At 40.8% G+C, this 21,743-nt stretch overlaps 1 protein-coding gene across 1 annotated transcript in view; it reads right to left on the bottom strand.

The window, feature by feature from the left end:
• Positions 1 to 16,602, bottom strand: part of slc4a1a (solute carrier family 4 member 1a (Diego blood group)) — a 28,974-nt gene extending 12,372 nt beyond the window's left edge. The window contains exons 1-8 of the mRNA XM_034190238.1: positions 16,449 to 16,602; positions 15,437 to 15,511; positions 10,320 to 10,375; positions 7,662 to 7,759; positions 7,532 to 7,578; positions 7,272 to 7,437; positions 6,987 to 7,122; positions 49 to 118 (exon numbers count right to left, since the gene is read on the bottom strand). Coding sequence (XP_034046129.1) covers positions 49 to 118; positions 6,987 to 7,122; positions 7,272 to 7,437; positions 7,532 to 7,578; positions 7,662 to 7,759; positions 10,320 to 10,375; positions 15,437 to 15,484 — 621 coding nt within the window. The 5' untranslated portion in view covers positions 15,485 to 15,511; positions 16,449 to 16,602. The remainder of the gene's footprint in view (positions 1 to 48; positions 119 to 6,986; positions 7,123 to 7,271; positions 7,438 to 7,531; positions 7,579 to 7,661; positions 7,760 to 10,319; positions 10,376 to 15,436; positions 15,512 to 16,448) is intronic.
• Between the last annotated feature and the right edge of the window lie 5,141 nt (positions 16,603 to 21,743).

Genomic DNA, 21,743 nt, shown 5'->3' with positions numbered 1-21,743 from the left:
GCCAAATGGATAAGAGAATAAAAACCCAACAAGATTGAATAATTATACCGCAGTGGTGACAGAAAAGGTCTGCATCTGAATATCTCCAGAGGGGCTGACTTCAGGTGCTTCAGATTGACTGGAAGGACAAAAACATGAGATTTGACAAGCTGCTTACTCAGTAATAAAATTTGCAAATACCTAGAGGTTCAGAGGTGGGGTGGGAGGGTAGTGTCTTTTAGTTTGTAATATACTGACTTACAGTGGCTATAGAGAGTCTACACACCCTGTGTCCTTTTACTTTTGTAGATATATACAATTAAAAGTCCCTTCGGTTACTCCCTTGTTTTCACTCGGGGTCACCACAGCAGATCCTGATGGAGCTGCATGTTGATTTGGCCCAAGCTTTACACTGGATGGCCTTCCTGACGCAGCTCAACATCAGATGGAGAAATGTGGCAGGTGTGGTGTTTGAACCAGGAACCTTCTACACTGAAACCAAGCACACTCACCACTTGGCCACCACCTCTGCCCTGTAGGTATCTACAACAAGTCTTCTTTAAATAAGACTTTTTAAAGTGTGAGATCAAACAAAAATATGACATTTCATGTAATGGATCCCATACTGTACATGTTCACACAGCTCCATATGACCTCAGGTGCTCGCTGCCATCATCTTTCAATTTTGGTCCAAATCAGATCAAAAGTATTCAAATTATTTTGTTCACATATTGATGGTTTCACAGGACTGAAATCATTGCCCCTGCACACACTACTAGAGAGGGGGATAGGTAAGATTTTATCGCTAGCCATGGGCGCAATTTGGTAGGGGATAGGGGGGACCACCTTTTCAACCGGGGGGACAGAATGTGGTATGTCCCCCCACCTTCTGACATATATGTGTGTACTTGAAACATGCTATGCCAGTCTTATGTGCAAACCATGTCAGAATACTATCGTTGTTTCTGCAACTTTGTATTTTTAGCAGCATTGACTTGTTTACAACACCTGTTTCTTGTCTGCATTTGCCCAGAATTGAAACCAAAAATAGTTGCCTCTAGGGATTAATGTCTACACGTAAGTATCAATGGACCATATGCTAATTTACTAAATTCTGAAAGTTAGAAAAGGAAATCAGAAAGTCTATCTGGGACCTCAGAAAGCCCATCTGCAATTATTGCTTGATCTCCAAAATCAGTCTGTGCAAGCGAAATTCTGTTCAGTACGAGTGTTGTCATTAGTGCCACTTTGAAAATTAAATTCATGATAAGTAATTTATCCTAAACTTATGATCTGTTGTTTTTTCAAACTCATGCAAAAACAAATCTTGAGAAAAAAAAAATACAGTATGTGATAGTTAATAATTATTAAGAGCCTGTTCTTTCATATTCATGAATACATTTTACCACATTGCAGTTGTTTTTTTTAATGAAAACTCAACCTATCATTCTTTTTGAGTTCTACACATGTGGTGATGCCTTATTTACACCAGGATGTTAATAAAATCAATGCTGGCTATTCTCAGAATAAAGTACTTATATCCACAGTTTCAAATTGCATAAGTCAAATGGTGTCAACTTTATGGTCTACTCAAAACATTAAAATTATTGTTCTGGAGCTTATCTAGAAACCGTTGGCTCCTGGGGCCTAAAGCAGCCCCCAGACCCCCAGCCTATGAGCTTCGGCCCTGCAGGCCTCGCACTTTGTCCCCCCAATTTGTAGTTCTAAACTGTGCCCTTGTCACTAGCAATGCATTTACCACTTCGGCGTATTGGTTATTTATCAATTGCCTTAACGATGACTGATCAGTTGTTTTTATGGAAAAACTGTGGGCTTTCACAGGTTTTCAGGATTATTGCAGCTGTTTTCTTTGTTGCTAGATGCAGAGTTTGGTATCATGACATCAGACGTGATGTCAAACATGAGTTTTTGCAATATAGTACATGAGCCAGAAGCCAGTTTTTACTTAAGGGGGCTAAACGACCCTTACAATCCAGGCTCAGCGTACCATGGCCTACACAAAAATGTTTGGTGGACATCCCAGGGTGGCAGCTGCAGCCAGGTAGGGGGTGATGAAGAATTACACAGGGATAAAAATTGAAAAATGCTCCAAATGTAATGAAAAGTGTACCATATTATTTGTCTGATTAAATTAAATAAAGCGTAAATTTGGTAAGATTGTAATTCACGTCGGCAGTAATGACACCCGGTTACGCCAATCGGAGGTCACTAAAATTAACATTAAATCGGTGTGTAACTTTGCAAAAACAATGTCGGACTCTGTAGTTTTCTCTGGGCCCCTCCCCAATCAGACCGGGAGTGACATGTTTAGCCGCATGTTCTCCTTGAATTGCTGGCTGTCTGAGTGGTGTCCAAAAAATGAGGTGGGCTTCATAGATAATTGGCAAAGCTTCTGGGGAAAACCTGGTCTTGTTAGGAGAGACGGCATCCATCCCACTTTGGATGGAGCAGCTCTCATTTCTAGAAATCTGGCCAATTTTCTTAAATCCTCCAAACCGTGACTATCCAGGGTTGGGACCAGGAAGCAGAGTTGTAGTCTTACACACCTCTCTGCAGCTTCTCTCCCCCTGCCATCCCCTCATTACCACATCCCCGTAGAGACGGTGCCTGCTCCCAGACCACCAATAACATGTAAAAATCTATTTAAGCATAAAAATTCAAAAAGAAAAAATAATATAGCACCTTCAACTGCACCACAGACTAAAACAGTTAAATGTGGTCTATTAAACATTAGGTCTCTCTCTTCTAAGTCCCTGTTAGTAAATTATATAATAATTGATCAACATATTGATTTATTCTGCCTTACAGAAACCTGGTTACAGCAGGATGAATATGTTAGTTTAAATGAGTCAACACCCCCGAGTCACACTAACTGTCAGAATGCTCGTAGCACGGGCCGGGGCGGAGGATTAGCAGCAATCTTCCATTCCAGCTTATTAATTAATCAAAAACCCAGACAGAGCTTTAATTCATTTGAAAGCTTGTCTCTTAGTCTTGTCCATCCAAATTGGAAGTCCCAAAAACCAGTTTTATTTGTTATTATCTATCATCCACCTGGTCGTTACTGTGAGTTTCTCTGTGAATTTTCAGACCTTTTGTCTGACTTAGTGCTTAGCTCAGATAAGATAATTATAGTGGGCGATTTTAACATCCACACAGATGCTGAGAATGACAGCCTCAACACTGCATTTAATCTATTATTAGACTCTATTGGCTTTGCTCAAAAAGTAAATGAGTCCACCCACCACTTTAATCATATCTTAGATCTTGTTCTGACTTATGGTATGGAAATAGAAGACTTAACAGTATTCCCTGAAAACTCCTTCTGTCTGATCATTTCTTAATAACATTTACATTTACTCTGATGGACTACCCAGCAGTAGGGAATAAGTTTCATTACACTAGAAGTCTTTCAGAAAGCGCTGTAACTAGGTTTAAGGATATGATTCCTTCTTTATGTTCTCTAATGCCATATAACAACACAGTGCAGAGTAGCTACCTAAACTCTGTAAGTGAGATAGAGTATCTCGTCAATAGTTTTACATCCTCATTGAAGACAACTTTGGATGCTGTAGCTCCTCTGAAAAAGAGAGCTTTAAATCAGAAGTGCCTGACTCCGTGGTATAACTCACAAACTCGTAGCTTAAAGCAGATAACCCGTAAGTTGGAGAGGAAATGGCGTCTCACTAATTTAGAAGATCTTCACTTAGCCTGGAAAAAGAGTCTGTTGCTCTATAAAAAAGCCCTCCGTAAAGCTAGGACATCTTTCTACTCATCACTAATTGAAGAAAATAAGAACAACCCCAGGTTTCTTTTCAGCACTGTAGCCAGGCTGACAAAGCGTCAGAGCTCTATTGAGCTGAGTATTCCATTAACTTTAACTAGTAATGACTTCATGACTTTCTTTGCTAACAAAATTGTAACTATTAGAGAAAAAATTACTCATAACCATCCCAAAGACGTATCGTTATCTTTGGCTGCTTTCAGTGATGCCGGTATTTGGTTAGACTCTTTCTCTCCGATTGTTCTGTCTGAGTAATTTTCATTAGTTACTTCATCCAAACCATCAACATGTTTATTAGACCCCATTCCTACCAGGCTGCTCAAGGAAGCCCTACCATTATTTAATGCTTCGATCTTAAATATGATCAATCTATCTTTGTTAGTTGGCTATGTACCACAGGCTTTTAAGGTGGCAGTAATTAAACCATTACTTAAAAAGCCATCACTTGACCCAGCTATCTTAGCTAATTATAGGCCAATCTCCAACCTTCCTTTTCTCTCAAAAATTCTTGAAAGGGTAGTTGTAAAACAGCTAACTGATCATCTGCAGAGGAATGGTCTATTTGAAGAGTTTCAGTCAGGTTTTAGAATTCATCATAGTACAGAAACAGCATTAGTGAAGGTTACAAATGATCTTCTTATGGCCTCGGACAGTGGACTCATCTCTGTGCTTGTTCTGTTAGACCTCAGTGCTGCTTTTGATACTGTTGACCATAAAATTTTATTACAGAGATTAGAGCATGCCATAGATATTAAAGGCACTGCGCTGCGGTGGTTTGAATCATATTTGTCTAATAGATTACAATTTGTTCATGTAAATGGGGAATCTTCTTCACAGACTAAAGTTAATTATGGAGTTCCACAAGGTTCTGTGCTAGGACCAATTTTATTCACTTTATATATGCTTCCCTTAGGCAGTATTATTAGACGGTATTGCTTAAATTTTCATTGTTACGCAGATGATACCCAGCTTTATCTATCCATGAAGCCAGAGGACACACACCAATTAGCTAAACTGCAGGATTGTCTTACAGACATAAAGACATGGATGACCTCTAATTTCCTGCTTTTAAACTCAGATAAAACTGAAGTTATTGTACTTGGCCCCACAAATCTTAGAAACATGGTGTCTAACCAGATCCTTACTCTGGATGGCATTACCCTGACCTCTAGTAATACTGTGAGAAATCTTGGAGTCATTTTTGATCAGGATATGTCATTCAAAGCGCATATTAAACAAATATGTAGGACTGCTTTTTTGCATTTACGCAATATCTCTAAAATCAGAAAGGTCTTGTCTCAGAGTGATGCTGAAAAACTAATTCATGCATTTATTTCCTCTAGGCTGGACTATTGTAATTCATTATTATCAGGTTGTCCTAAAAGTTCCCTAAAAAGCCTTCAGTTAATTCAAAATGCTGCAGCTAGAGTACTGACGGGGACTAGAAGGAGAGAGCATATCTCACCCATATTGGCCTCTCTTCATTGGCTTCCTGTTAATTCTAGAATAGAATTTAAAATTCTTCTTCTTACTTATAAGGTTTTGAATAATCAGGTCCCATCTTATCTTAGGGACCTCATAGTACCATATCACCCCAATAGAGCGCTTCACTCTCAGACTGCAGGCTTACTTGTAGTTCCTAGGGTTTGTAAGAGTAGAATGGGAGGCAGGGCCTTCAGCTTTCAGGCTCCTCTCCTGTGGAACCAGCTCCCAATTCAGATCAGGGAGACAGACACCCTCTCTACTTTTAAGATTAGGCTTAAAACTTTCCTTTTTGCTAAAGCTTATAGTTAGGGCTGGATCAGGTGACCCTGAACCATCCCTTAGTTATGCTGCTATAGACGTAGACTGCTGGGAGGTTCCCATGATGCACTGTTTCTTTCTCTTTTTGCTCTGTATGCACCACTCTGCATTTAATCATTAGTGATTGATCTCTGCTCCCCTCCACAGCATGTCTTTTTCCTGGTTCTCTCCCTCAGCCCCAACCAGTCCCAGCAGAAGACTGCCCCTCCCTGAGCCTGGTTCTGCTGGAGGTTTCTTCCTGTTAAAAGGGAGTTTTTCCTTCCCACTGTAGCCAAGTGCTTGCTCACAGGGGGTCGTTTTGACCGTTGGGGTTTTACATAATTATTGTATGGCCTTGCCTTACAATATAAAGCGCCTTGGGGCAACTGTTTGTTGTGATTTGGCGCTATATAAAAAAATTGATTGATTGATTGATTAGAAAGATTCTGAAAAGGTATAGTTTGGACTATCTTTGACAATGTTCTGGAATTATGGAGTAAAAACAGCAAAAATAGTGACAAAGGTCAATTTCAATTTGTACAGGAGTCAAAAGGTGCTCCAATTTTGGTAAAAATTGATGAAAATTATTGGCTGAGTTAATAGGATCAATACATGGAATAGTTTTGACCGTGCTGAATGTTGGACTCCAAAGTGAAGGTCACACTGGGTTGATGTCCACTGGATTCTATAACATATGATATATGTTACCCCTTAACGTGATCACTAAGTATGACAGATGGGGCAAACTATTCATTTTTAAAACTATATTAACTCAGACAATACTTTGCATTATTGTTTACCAAAATTGGAGCAACTTAAAATTTTGACACCTGTACAAACTGAAATTCACCTTTGTCACGATTTTTGCTGTTTTATCCCCATTACTTTTAGTCATAGATAGTCCAAATGATACCTTTTTGGAATCTTTATGATCAACCAAATAATGTGGTATACATTTCAATATGATTGTGGCATATTTTTAATTTTCATTGACCCCGTCCTGGCTACAGCCATCACCCTAGAATGGCCACCATACATTTTGTGTTGGCCATGGTACACTGAGGCTGGACTGTGTTGTTTCGTACCCTTACATGCTACCGAAAACTTGGCCGTGGACTAATATGGAAGTGTCAGGAAAGACATGTAGGCATCGGTAAGAGGAGCTGATAGTATCTGCAACATATGATTTTGATTTAATTGACAAATTTGGAACTAGTTCTCGATTACCCTTCTGATGCACCCTGTGCCCGGTGGGCATCATAAAATCATGCAAAAGCTTAAGTGTGCATCGACTTCATATATCCATGACACGGCTGTTCGGAGAACAATAAGCTCTTGTTATCTCAAAGAGAACAGTTGGTCCTCTCTGACCTCTTATGATTAATGTTTTTTTAGAACCGCCACCGGCCCTCAGGGTTACCTGCGTCTCATCAGGAGCGCCCTCAGCAGAGGATCTCGGTCACTGGCGCGTATCTCGTCCTTGTTCAGCAGCTCATCGGCCACTTTCTCAGCCACCTCAGACAGCGTGCTGGCATTCAGATCAAAGATAATAGCACCTGAGTACATGTGAGACACACAAAGATTTTTAAACAGTCATTGATACGGTGGCCCTAAGAGGTCAAATGCACTGCAACTCAAGAGCTCTAATTAAATTGTATCCAATATATAGACTGATTTTCTGGTTTCTTTTTAGTTTCGGACTCACCTGTGCTCATAATCTTGCGGAGCTGCAGCAGACTCTTAAAGGTCAGATAGGAAACGTGTGACGGGCACCATTTCCCTGTGGCGGGGTTAAAGTTCTCTTCGTAGCCCACCCAGCGGCCAGTCTGCTGCCAGGTGTTGCCCTGGAGCTCATTCAGCTCCACGTAGGCCTGTGGGAAAATGCAGCAACGCAGTTAACACATAGGCGGCAAATGTTTATTTCAAATATTGGAGCACGGCTGAGAAGTAAGAATATAGACTAACTTGAGCGTCCCCTCTCATGGTAGCATTGGCATTGAGGTTCAAAAAGGCTGAAATGAGACGATGAGCAATAAAAGGACTAAAAATGCACTTTGTGCTAAAAGTGAAATTTTAAAAAGCCGCACGTGGTTACTTTCGGAATCCACGGGGATGGTGATGGTCCCCATGGGTGGCTCCTCCTCCTGCCTTCTTTTCTCCAGGTCATAGGTACCACTGTGACCTGGTGGGGTCCTGAGGGATTTGGAGAACAGGACCCCTCAGTAAAGCATTAATATGGACAACATGGGTGTTGCTCAACATTTCCCAAAGTCTTTCAATTCTCATGGACAAAATGCCAGATGCTGGTCTTACTGCCTGCAAAGCAACACAACCCAACCCTGACAGGGGGATAAATGTGGGATACTTTGGTGAATGCCCTCACATGAATATGTTTGCAAAATATATAAAGCCTGAAATTACTGTAGCACTGGAGCAGATAATATCAATTATACAGCTTAATCGTGCAAAAGCTGGTGCAAGCACTAAATCTGGCATGATGATTGCCAAAATAGTACTTAACAAATCTTGAAATTTGAAGATCCAAGATGGACACAGAAGAATTCATTTTTGTGTTGAAATGATCCTGTCACAACGGATCTGTTTTTAGCGCCACTGAAATCCAAGATGGTGCCTAATTTCAAATCCGTCACCAACTCGACCCCAAATCATTTTTTCCTCACAAAAATGTTGTTGCTTATTTGTTTTGTGAGATCTTGGTGTCAAATTGTAAGTTTTCAGGCATGTTGGATTTAATTTTTCATGGTCCAACAACAATCACTCTTAGTGGCATAAACTGCCATTTCAAAAGGTTGCCTGGAAGATATTAAAAATTGCAACACAATATAGTTTTAATGAACACTTTCAAAGCATGTGCTGGGTGGAATCCATTAATACTAAAAGTAATAAACGTCACTCGAATTTGGCACATAAGCAAATTAAAACATAATAAATACCATAAATAGTAAATAAAACAAAATAGAATATAATTATGGTGCATCCAGAAAGTATTCACAGCGCTTCACCTTTTCCACATTTTATGGTACTTATACCAAAATGGGTGAAATTAATTTTTCCCCTCAAAATTCTACACACAACATCCCATAATGACAATGTGAAAAAGGTTTTTTTTTTTCTTAGATTTTTGCAAATTTACTACAAATAAAAAAAAGCTAAGAAATCACATGTACACAAGTATATACAACCTTTTCTGTGAAACTCAAATTGAGCTCAGGTGCATCCTGTTTCCACTGATCATCCTTGAGATGTTTCTACAGCTTAATTGGAGTCCACCTGTGGTAAATTCAGCTGATTGGATGTGATTTGGAAAGACACACACCTGTCTACATATAAAGTCCCACAGTTGACACAGTGCATGTCAGAGTACAAACCAAGCATTAAGTCAAAGGAATTATCTGTAGACCTCAGGGACAAGATTGTCTTCAGGCACAAATATGGGGTAGGGTACAGAAACATTTCTGCTGCTGTTGAGGTCCCAATGAGCACAGTGGCCTCCATCATCCAGAAATGGATGAAGTTCGGATCCACCAGGACTCTTCCTAGAGCTGACCACCTGTCTAAACTGAGTGATGGGGAGAAGGGCCTTTGTCAGGGAGGTGACCAAGAACCTGATGGTTCAGAACTTCAGCATTCCTCTGTGGAGAGAGGAGAACCTTCCAGAAGGACAACCATCTCTCCAGCAATCCACCAATCAGGCCTGTATGGCAGAGTGGCCAGATGGAAGCCACTCTGCCATAAATGGCACATGGCAGCCCACCTGGAGTTTGACAAAAGGCACCTGAAGGACTGTAAGACCATGAGAAATAAAATTATCTGGTCTGATGAGACAAAGATTGAACTCTTTGGTGTGAATGCCAGGCGTCATGTTTGGAGGAAACCAGGCACCATCCCTACAGTGAAGCATGGTGGTGGCAGCATCATGCTGTGGGGATGTTTTTCAGCAGCAAGAACTCGGAGACTAGTCAGATTGAGGGAAAGATGAATGCAGCAATGTACAGAGACATCCTGGATGAAAACCTGCTCCAGAGCGCTCTTGACCTCAGACTGGGGTGACAGTTCATCTTTCAGCAGCACAATGACCCTAAACACACAGCCAAGATATCAAAGGAGTGGCTTCAGGACAACTCTGTGAATGCCCTTGTGTGGCCCAACCAGAGCCCAGACCTGAATCCGACTGAACATCTCTGGACAGATCTGGAAATGTCTGTGCACCGACGCTCCCCATCCAACCTGATGGAGCTTGAGAGGTGCTGCAAAGAGGAATGGACCAAACTGCCCAAAGATAGGTGCACCAAGCTTGTGGGATCATATTCAGAAAGACTTGGGGCTGTAATTGCTGCCAAAGGTGCGTCAACAAAAGTATTGAGGAAAAGGTGTGAATACTTATGTATATGTGATTCCTTAGTTTTTAAAATTTTTTAATAAATTTGCAAAAAAAAAAAACTTTTTTCATCTTGTCTATGGGGTGTTGTGAGTAGAAGTTTGAGGGGAAAAATGAATTTACTCCATTTTGGAATGAGGCTGTAACAAAACAAAATGTGGATGTGACCCTTGCTTTCAACTGCATTGATAGTGCTATTCTGTCTATAACCAGAAGAGGGCAGGGTTGCTTAACAAGTCTACACTTCAATATTCAGGATTGTTGACTGTGTGGAGTAGAGGTACCCTGAGTATTGACTTACAGGAACCCTTCACTGTCTGAAATTGAATAATACATGAGAGAACAAAGACTCACAGTCTGAAGGGAGAAGGGAAGGTCATGTCGTTGTCTTCATATGACATTTCACTCCCCTAATGAGCAAGAAAGTTGAAGACTTAATGCAAGAAAGTTACACAAAAAATGGAACGATGAGGTGAAACATAGCAGGTTTGACTGAACACATCAAACTCCACATAAAAGGCCAATTTTCCAAGATACACATTCTCTGTATGAAAAGCTTTTACAACCCCTGGCAAAAATTCTGGAATCACCGGCCTCGTAGGATGTTCATTCAGTTGTTTAATTTTGTAGCAAAAAAGCAGATCACAGACATGACACAAAACTAAAGTCATTTCAAATGGCAACTTTCTGGCTTTAAGAAACACTATAAGAAATCAGGAAAAAAAAAACTGTGGCAGTCAGTAACGGTTACTTTTTTAGACCAAGCAGAGGAAAAAAATATGGAATCACTCAATTCTGAGGAATAAATTATGGAATCACCCTGTAAATTTTCATCCCCAAAACTAACACCTGCATCATATCAGATCTGCTCGTTAGTCTGCATCTAAAAAGGAGTGATCATACCTTGGAGAGCTGTTGCACCAAGTGGACTGACATGAATCATGGCTCCAACACGAGAGATGTCAATTGAAACAAATGAGAGGATTATCAAACTGTTAAAAGAGGGTAAATCATCACACAATGTTGCAAAAGATGTTGGTTGTTCACAGTCAGCTGTGTCTAACCTCTGGACCAAATACAAACAAAATGGGAAGGTTGTTAAAGGCAAACATACTGGTAGACCAAGGAAGACATCAAAGCGTCAAGACAGAAAACTTAAAGCAATATGTCTCAAAAATCGAAAATGCACAACAAAACAAATGAGGAACGGATGGGAAGAAACTGGAGTCGACTGTGACCGAACTGTAAGAAACCGCCTAAAGGAAATGGGATTTACATACAAAAAAGCTAAACAAAAGCCATCATTAACACCTAAAGAGAAAAAAACAAGGTTACAGTGGGCTAAAGAAAAGCAATCATGGACTGTGGATGACTGGATGAAAGTCATATTCAGTGATGAATCTCGAATCTGCATTGGGCAAGGTGATGATGCTGGAACTTTTTGTTTGGTGCCGTTCCAATGAGATTTATAAAGATGACTGCCTGAAGAGAACATGTAAATTTCCACAGTCATTGATGATATGGGGCTGCATGTCAGGTAAAGGCACTGGGGAGATGGCTGTCATTACATCATCAATAAATGCACAAGTTTACGTTGATATTTTGGACACTTTTCTTATCCCATCAGTCGAAAGGATGTCTGGGGATGATGAAATAATTTTTCAAGATGATAATGCATCTTCCCATAGAGCAAAAACTGTGAAAACATTCCTTGCAAAAAGACACATAGGGTCAATGTCATGACCTGCAAATAGTCCAGATCTTAATCCAATTGAAAATCTTTGGTGGAAGTTGAAGAAAATGGTCCATGACAAGGCTCCAACCTGCAAAGCTGATCTGGCAACAGCAATCAGAGAACGTTGGAGCCAGATTGATGAAGAGTACTGTTTGTCACTCATTAAGTCCATGCCTCAGAGACTGCAAGCTGTTATAAAAGCCAGAGGTGGTGCAACAAAATACTAGTGATGTGTTGGAGCGTTCTTTTGTCTTTCATGATTCCATAATTCTTTCCTCAGAATTGAGTGATTCCATATTTTTTTCCCTCTGCTTGGTCTAAAAACATTAACTGTTACTGACTGCCACAATTATTTTTCCTGATTTCTTATAGTGTTTCTTAAAGCCAGAAAGTTGCCATTTGAAATGACTTTAGTTTTGTGTCATGTCTGTGATCTGCTTTTTTTTTCTACAAAATTAAACAACTGAATGAACATCCTCCGAGGCCGGTGATTCCATAATTTTGCCAGGGGTTGTAGAACAGGTGTACAACGACAAAAATCACTATATAGTGAACTTATTCATTGGCCCGACTAGTTTTAAAGTACAATTATTACAAAAAGGAGCATCAACAGCGATACAGTTTGGTATGACAATATATGGTACATCCGGAAAGTATTCACAGCACTTCAATTTTTCCACATTTTATGTCACAGCCTTATTCCAAAATGGATTAAATTCATTTTTTTTCCTCAAAATTCAACACACAATACCCCATAACAACACATGTGAAAAAGTTTTTTTTTCTTGTTAGATTTTTGCAAATTTATTCAAAATTAAAAACTCAGAAATCACATGTATGCAAGTATTCACAGCCTTTGCCATGAAGCTCAAAATTGAGCTCAGGTGCATCTTGTTTCCACTGATCATCCTTGAGAAGTTTCTACAGTTTAATTGGAATCCACCTGGAGCAAATTCAGTTGATTGGACATGACTTGGAAAGACATACACTTGTCGACATATAAGGTCCCACAGTCGACAGTCAGAGCACAAACCAAGCATGAAGTCAAAGGAATTATCTGCAGACCTCAGAGACAGGGTTGTCTTAAGGTACAAATGTGTGGAAGGGTACAGAAACATTTCTGCTGCTTTGAGGGTCTCAATGAGCACAGTGGGCTCCATCATCTGTAAATGAAATTAATTCAGATCCACCAGGACTCTTCCTAGAGCTGGACGCCCATCAAAACTGAGCGATCGTGGGAGAAGGGCCTTAGTCAGGGAGGTGACCAAGAACCCAGTGGTCACTCTGTCAGAGCTCCAGCATTCCTCTGTGGAGAGAGGAGAACCTTCCAGAAGGACAACCATCTCTTCAGCAATCCACCAATCAGGCTTGTATGGCAGAGTGGCCAGATGGAAGCCACTTCTTAGTAAATGGCACATGGCAGCCCACCTGGAGTTTGACAAAAGGCACCTGAAGGACTGTCAGACCATGAGAAACAAAACTCTCTGGTCTGATGAGACAAAGACTGAACTCTTTGGTGTGACTGCCACGCTTCATGTTTGGAGGAAACCAGGCACCATCCCTACAGTGAAGCATGGTGGTGGTGGCAGCATCATGCTGTGGGGATGTTTTTCAGCAGCAGAAACCAGGAGACTAGTCAGGATTGAGGGAAAAATGAATGCAGCAATGTACAGCGACATCCTGGATGACCTGAATCTCATTGAACATCTCTGGAGAGATCTGAAAATGTCTGTGCATCGACGCTCCCCATCCAACCTGATGGAGCTTAAGAGGTGCTGCAAAGAGGAATGGACCAAACAGCCCAAAGATAGGTGCACCAAGCTTGTAGCATCATATTCAAGAAGACCTGAGGCTGTAATTGCTGCCAAAGGTGCATCAACAAAGTATTGAGCGAAGGGTGTGAATACTTATGTACAAGTGATTTATTTATTTATTTATTTTTTTTAATAAATTTGCAGAAAAAAAATTCATGTTATCATTATGGGGTGTTGTGAGTAGAATTTTGAGGGAAAAATTAATTTACTCCACTTTGGAACAATGCTGTAACAAACCAGAGTGTGGAAAAAGTGAAGCGCTGTGAATACTTTCTGGAAGCATTTCAGATTTCAGAAGATCAGAGTACTGTGAAAAAGTTGAAGATTTTTTTTTTTTATCATTTATTTCATAAAGTGGAAATTGTAAATATTTTAAACTCATCACATGTAAATGAAAATGTTTCAAGCATGTTCTTGTTTTTTTTTTTTTTCATTATGGGCCCCCAAATAGAAAAAAAAATCTGAAATATGAGACTATTTCACAAGCTCAAATACTGAAACATTAAACTTCTGCAAAGTATGTCCATTTGTGCAGTCAGTACTTGGTTGAGGCTTCTTTTGCAAAAAATCACAGCATCAGTATGATGTGGCGTGGAGGCGATCAGCCTGTGTTGCACTGCTGAGGTCTTCTGGAAGCCCAAATTGCTTTGATAGTGGCCTTTAGAGCATCTGTGTTCTTGGGTCTGGTGTCTCTCATCTTCCTCTTGATCATACCCCATAGACATTCTGTAGGGTTCAGGTCAGGCAGGTTGGCCAGCCAGTCCAGTAAAGTAATACCATCATCAGCAAGCCAGGGCCAAGTAGTTTTAACACTGTGGGCAGGTACCAGGTCCTACTGGAAAAGGAAATCAGCATCTCCATAAGGCTTGTCAGCAGATGGAAGCATGAAGTGCTCTACAATCTCCTGCCAGATGGCTGCTTTGACTTTGGACTTGATAAAACACAGTGGACCAACACTAGCAGAGGACATGGCGCTCCAAATCATCACTGATTGTAGAAACTTGACACTGGACTTCAAGCAACTTGGATTCTGTGCCTCTCCACTCTTCTTCCAGACTCCTGGACCTTGATTTCCAAATGAAATGCAAAATTTAATTCCAACTGAAATGAGAACCTTTTCTCCTTTTCCCACGTAAGGTTCAGAAGTGGCCTGACACTCTGAGTGTGATGCTTGTAGTCCATTTCCTGTGCACATCTGTGTGTGGTGGATCTTGATGCGCTGACTCCAGTCTCACTCCACTCCTTGTGAAAATCCTCCAAGTTCTTGAATCACTTTGCTTGACAGTCTTCTCAAGGCTGTCATCATCCCTGTTGCTTCAGCATCTTTTCCGACCACACTCTTCCTGTCCAGTCAGCGTTCCATGAATAGGCTTTGATCCAGCAGTCTGAGAACAGCCAGTCCTTTAAGTTATGACCTTAAGTGGGTGAGGGTGTCAATGAGTGTCTTCAGGACAACTGTCAAGTCAGCAGTCTTCCCCATGATTGTGGTTGTGTGCTGAACCAGACTGACATGTTATTTATATTGCAGAAATAGTCACTCAAACCTGAGAATGCAATAGTCTAATATTTTGAGATACATTTTTTTATTTCTTTCTTTTCTTTTAGCTGTAGGCCATAATTAAAATTAAAACACACACACACACACACACACGCACGCACGCACGCACGCACGCACGCACGCACACACACACACACACACACACACACACACACAAAGCTTGAAATATTTAAGTTTAAATGCAATGAGTCTAAAATACTATACATAAAATATTCACTTTCTGAAAAAACTGAGAAAGAATTTGATTTTTTTTTTCACAATATCCTGCACATGTATTGTGCAGCATTGGTAAATGTGACTGCTGTAATATTTAATAGCAGGACAGCAGTGAATCTGTTGCAGTGGTTAAGAATAAGAGACCAACCTCCTCCAAGTTTAGATTGTTTTCCATTGATGTTGAACGTCTGTGCATGAACTTTCAGGTTCTTTTATGCATTTCCTAAAACACGAAACAGACAAATGGGCATAAAAAAATGACAAAGTAATACCTATATGAGATGTAAATGTGGTTAAAAATGACACAATAATTGATATTTGATGGTAAATTAAGTGGTTTTCGTTCAAGTGCACTTGACTGTAACGCTGTAACTATACAGGACGTTTACTCAGTCGAACATCCGAAGTGTCAGTTCTGATGATTTTTGAATTTATCACCATCTATCTGGAGAGGCCACGGCTCAGGGCAGATAGTGTATGAGCCGTTATGAGTGTGGATGTTTTGTAGTTTAAATAGACGACTTACAGAGCCTTATCTTGAGGTCACACCTTTCTTCAGTGACACTCCAAGTCACGACGATGAGCTTCTCATCGTGCGGTCACATTGGGAAAAGTTGTGCATGTATTCTGTTTTATATGCATTTGATAGGAACTTGTTTTTACTTCACACAGCTGAACAAGACTGTAGCACTTGTGTGCAAAACTACAACTATGATTAAAGCAGTGCATGGATCAGATACATCTGCACACACCTCAAGGATATTTTTTCCAAGCTACATGGCTGAGTATTAAATGCAAGAATGAAAATACATAATTAATACAAAGGGTACAGTCTTGCTTTGTGTACCCAGGATGAAAAAGAAGACTGCAGGCAAAAAACCTAATTATTTGTTATACTTTCATCTTCTTTAGTTATGTTTTCTGGTTTGTACATTTTGCTTGCACTATACATAAATATACCTTGACCTTGATCTCAAAAACCATTAAAAAACAAAAACATTTTCACAGAAATTTGCTGAATTATAAAGTGCTGGTTAACCTTTTAGATTCAACAGCAACAACAACAGTCAACCCTTACTAAACTACTACCCTTGTCCTAGCTTTATAGAAATGTACATGTGGCATATGTGCACCTGGCCACCAGAAGCCACGCCCCCTACCTGAATGCAGGTACTCCCACCTGGTCTCCACAACTGGGAACTGGACGGTCGCTGCCCCACAATGGACAAGCCCGGCGATAATGACCCAGGGCTAATGAACTTGGACAAGACTAGAAGCGGGGGAAGCGGGAACACCCATATGAAACTACGTCGGCATGAAGAGAAGCTGCACCCCACAAGCCTCGAGCAACCTGAATGTGCAACTGGGGAGATAAGATGTGTGAGACAGAAAAAACAGCTGTATCAGTTAGGGACACCTTGAGACAGGGATATCCCAACCCTCTTTCTGCTCCACCCTCTCTGCATGAACTGGGTCCAAGTTGGGTCAGGAGCAGAAAGGCCCAGCAGGCTGAAGGTTGTCCGGTTTCAGAGGCCTGGAAGATCAAAGGGGGGACTCTGTAGGAGGACGTCATCTTGTTTATGTGCTGGGGATTCCCTTATGATGAGGTGTTTGGGGGGAATTTCACCCCCTTCAGTTGACTTGAGACACGAATGTGATAAATTCAATTTGTTGAGTAGAAATGTTGACTCACGTCAGCTTTGTTCCATGTGACGTGGATGCAGGAATAGCTGTCATCTGCAACTGGTGGACCTTGACATCAAGATCAAACACAAAGTGTAAAATACTATGAAGTAATTTCTACTATTGCATGACTGTAAAAAACAAAATAATATTAGTATACCTTACTTTGGACCATGCATCTTGGGGGGGATATTTTGGTGCAGTGCATGATTTAATGTGGAGCAATCAAGACCATGTTCCCAAGTAGTAACAACATGCAGACAGTGAGGAACATTCTGCTGCAGCAGGAATATACATCATAGCAAGAAGAAAACAACTTTCCAGCATCCTTCAGGCTTGCAAAATCATGAAAACTGCTCTCATCCACTATGTGAAAAGGGAGGTGATGGCCTAGAGCAGACCTGGGCAAACTGCGGCCCGGGGGCCACATGCGTCCCTTTGCATGTCACCTGCCCGGCCCTTATGAGGTCTGTGATTATTATTACATATATTAAAAATGTCAAGCTTGTGTGTTGCAAATCATTAAAGAGGTTTATTGAGGTATATTTAAATATTTACATATTATTACAATAATAAATATTACCTATAAAAGCTATTAAATAGGTAATTTTTTTGTAAAATTTGTAATGGGAGACAGCCGAGTTATCGATGGTGTGGCCCTCGGACATAATTCAGGCTCCCTATGTGGCCCCTTGTAAAAATTAATTGCCCACCCCTGGCCTAGAGGTTAGAGCGTGTTTGTGACCAGTGGATTGATTCCTCATGAAAGAGGAAAATTACTAAGATTCTGTGGAGAAGGTCCTTAATCTACCAGGTTGCCTTTCACGACAGCCAGCTGACATCAGTCTGTGAACGTGTGTGAATGAGTGAATATGATGCATCTTTGTAAAACACTATGAGCATCTACATCAGATGGAAAAGCACCATAGAAATCCAATAATATTGGTATGAATGAATGACAAAGTCTACAAAGTTTATGTAAGATCTCGAGTTATTAGTGCTATGTAGGCGTGGTCCTTTCTGTATGCAGTTCTCTCCATATTTAAGTGGGTTCTCTGTAGGTGTTCTGGCTTCCTTCCACTTCCAAAGACGTGCAGTTTAGGTGAATTGGTGACTTTTAACTGGCTGTAGGTGTGAGTGAGCATGTGACTGTCATGGTCTATGTCTTTGCCGGTAAACTGGTGGCCTGTCCACGGTGGACCACACCTCTTGCCCAATGATCACTGGGATGGGCTCCAGCCCCCTGTGACTCTAAGCAGGAATGTGCAGGTTTAGAAAATAGATGGATTGAGTTTCTGTTCAGTCCCCCAAATTCATATTGGATGATTTATCTGGAGCTGAAAACCAGTGTTGTGCAGGGCATTGCTAAGAAAGTAACGGCGGACCAAACGGCCCTGGAAATATCTGGCCCATCCAACTCGGTGAACATTTTCCTCATTGGAAGCAGATATGGAAATCGGTGAAATCAAAAGATGGTCATGACTTACATTTAATAATTGCTAGTTGAATTTGGTCTACAAACCTTGACTTTGGCATAAAGTTGTAGTCATCAGTTTATGTGCACACATTATGGACATGACTGTCATAGCAATCAATGGTCTTTGGATGGTTCTCTTTCTGGGACAGAGTGATGGGACAACAAGTACCTCTACAAGGTCACCAAATATTTCATTGAAGGCCCATTAGGAGGTTTCCCCTTGATCACATGGTCACTTGTGTCCAAGTATCAGCCATCTCACCGATGGTTTGAGGTTTCTTTGAAGAATTATGAAGAATTTATTTGTTTATTTGGATCCCCATTAGCATCTGCAGTGTAACTGCATCAGCTACTCTTCCTGGGGTCCATTCAAGTTTTAATTACAGTTCACAAATACACATTTCAGTACAATAACACAACACATTTCCATTAAGGCCTATAAAACACAATAAAAACTCATAATACATTACAATAAGAATTCCTTCATCATTCCATCCAATTTCTCCAACATACCATTTCCACTGTCAACACCAGAGCATGATGCTACCACCACCATGCTTAAAAGGTGGTACAATGTTCTTGGAAATGAAAGCCTCACCTTCACTGTGGCTAAACAACTCAGTCTTTCACCCATTTTAACCTTCCTCCAGAAAGTTTAATGCTCAGCTACAAACTTTATTCAAGCTCGAAGGAGTGATGCAAAGGTTGCTTGACTGTAGACAATGACACTAGTGTTCCAGGAGTTTAAATGAACTGGAATGTGCTGGAAGAGTAAAAAGAAGAAGAAGAAAAAGAAGAAGAAGAAAAAACATCAAATCTAGGCTCAAGTCTCCCAAATACCAGCTGGCAAACTGTGGGTAAAATTTCACACATTCTGAATAAAGTCCTTCTTTTCCACTCCACCATGATGCTGTCGCCAACCATAGGCACAGAAGCCTATAATCCCTTCAAAGTTCAATTTCAGTTCAATTTATTTTATTTATGTTGTGCCAAATCACAACATAAGTTGTCCCCCAGGCACTTCACAAGGGTAAGGTCTAATCTTACCAACCACCAAGATTTGTAAAGGGTGCCTTGATGGCTTTCCTCACTTGTCCCCTGCTTGCACATTCACTCCATGTTTGAGAACTGAATACATGAGACTTACCACACAGTTCTGTACTCTACATTTCTTAATAATTGATGTGAATTAAGTTCAGAATATAATCACTGACTTGTAAAGGTTCATGTGTCCATCCTCTGAGTAAACAAAATAAAACAGAGTAATATTTTAGTTGTGTTACGCTAACAAGGGCATTTCATTATGCACTCTGTTGTTTTGGCTTTGATATTTTTAAACAATAAATTCATGTCCATGTGAGTTTAAAAGGAATAATTTAAAAAATGTTAATACATTGAATTCTGATTTTTTTTTTAAAGTTCAGATTCTGAATCTGAATTCAAACCAGCACATCTGGCACCAACAGCCATTCCACATTCAAAGTGGAATGGCTGTTGGTGCCAGATGTGCTGGTCTGAAGATTTCAGAAACTGCTGATCTACTGTGATTTTCACACACAACCATCTTTCGGGTTTACAGAGACTGGTCCAAAAAGAGAAGCTATCCAGTGAGTGTTTTGTCAATGAAAATGCCTTGTTGATGTGAGAGGAGATTGGACAGACTGCTTGATGACATCATGTCAATATGGACCAACATCTATGAGGAATGTTTCCAAAGCCACAAAGAATTAAGGCAATTCTGAAGGTCCCTGTCATTATTTATAAGTCTAGTGGTGGACGGAAAGGGGAGGGTAACAAAATGTTTGTGTCCTGGGTGAGCGGGATTGGCCACTATCTTCCTTGCTGCTTCAAGGCCCTGGAGGTGTACAGGTCCTGTAGGGATGGCAGATTGCTTTACAGACTGGTGACTGGAGGTGCAGCTGTTGGTGTACAGGGAGAAGAGTAGAGGGGAAAGAAGGCATCCTTTGGGGGATCCGGTACTGATGGACCATGCATTGGAGATGTGCCTCCCCAGCTTCATGTGCTGCCTCCTGTTGGACAGGAAATCAGTCATCTACCTGCAGGTGGAGTCGGGTATGCCAAACTGAGGGAGCTTGTCCTGCAGCAGGGCCGGGATGATCGTGTTGAAAGCAGAGCTGAAGTCCACAGAATCCTGGTGTAGGTTCCTGGGGAGTCCAGATGCTGGAGGATGAGGTGGAGGGCCGTGTTGACAGCATGGTCTACCGACCTGTTGGCTCTGTATGTGAACTGCAGGGGATCCATGTGGGGGTCAGAGATGGCCCTGAGCTGTGTGAGGACAAACAACTGAAATTAACAAGTGAAATGAAGTTGACCCCACAAAACAATTCATAATGTCTGCAATCAATCAGAAGACAAAATGTAAGAATCACTTATTTTTTCTGATTTATGGTTGTACTTGTTAATATTTCTCCTTTCAATCTTATTTTGATACAAACTCTCAACATTTTGCAAGATATTCTTGTGAACTTCATTATTAACAGACTTTAATCTCTTGATGCCGAGCAGCATGAATCGAAAACTACTTTGGTTAAGCAAAACTGATCAGTTCATACACTACGTCCTTGGTGGGGTTAAAGCCCTATCAGGCCCCATTCTGGTGTCGCCGATGCTCACACCCATCTGATGCTCATTATATGCAAACTGTAGCTCGTCAAATATTACTATGGACACTACTCAAGATGACAGATTGTAATGGTTTGTGAGTGTAACTAAAGAGATCCTGGACTAATCTGACTCTTAATGTTTCTGCATTATTCACCAAACCTGCTGTGGTTTACGATGAAGCTGTACAACCTCAAAAAACACATTTTTACATAGTAAAAGAATAGACTGCACAGTGAGGGACAGGGGGCCCCAGTGATGACTGTTATCACCAGTTATTGAAGCTATCTGCCCGGCCCACGTGCACAGACACTCCCAGCCAGCACACGTATAGACACCACACACCACCGACTTTACACAGTCCAGGATTTGTAAATTTAGAATATTACAAAAAAAGTACTTTATGCAACGTCCTAGTCTAAATATATTTGATAAAAAGGAAAACATGAGGCATGTGATTGGGTGTTTTTGGAGCTATGAGAATCTCCAAATGAAACCTGTTCCTGGCAGCACATTACCACACGAGGCCTGGTGTTAAAGACTGACTATGACCATGTTAAGTAGCCACACCTGATATTTTAGTGTCAATATGATTTACTTTCAAATGGAGGCGATCCCGCTGAGGCTGCACAGACGGACAGGCATTTATCAGCACTGGAACAACCAGCCTGGC

Source organism: Thalassophryne amazonica, chromosome 16 (genome assembly GCF_902500255.1).
Source record: "Thalassophryne amazonica chromosome 16, fThaAma1.1, whole genome shotgun sequence".
Lineage (NCBI taxonomy): Eukaryota > Metazoa > Chordata > Actinopteri > Batrachoidiformes > Batrachoididae > Thalassophryne > Thalassophryne amazonica.
Note: the sequence above shows the minus strand (reverse complement) of the source record. Positions and strands in the feature narration are given on the sequence as shown.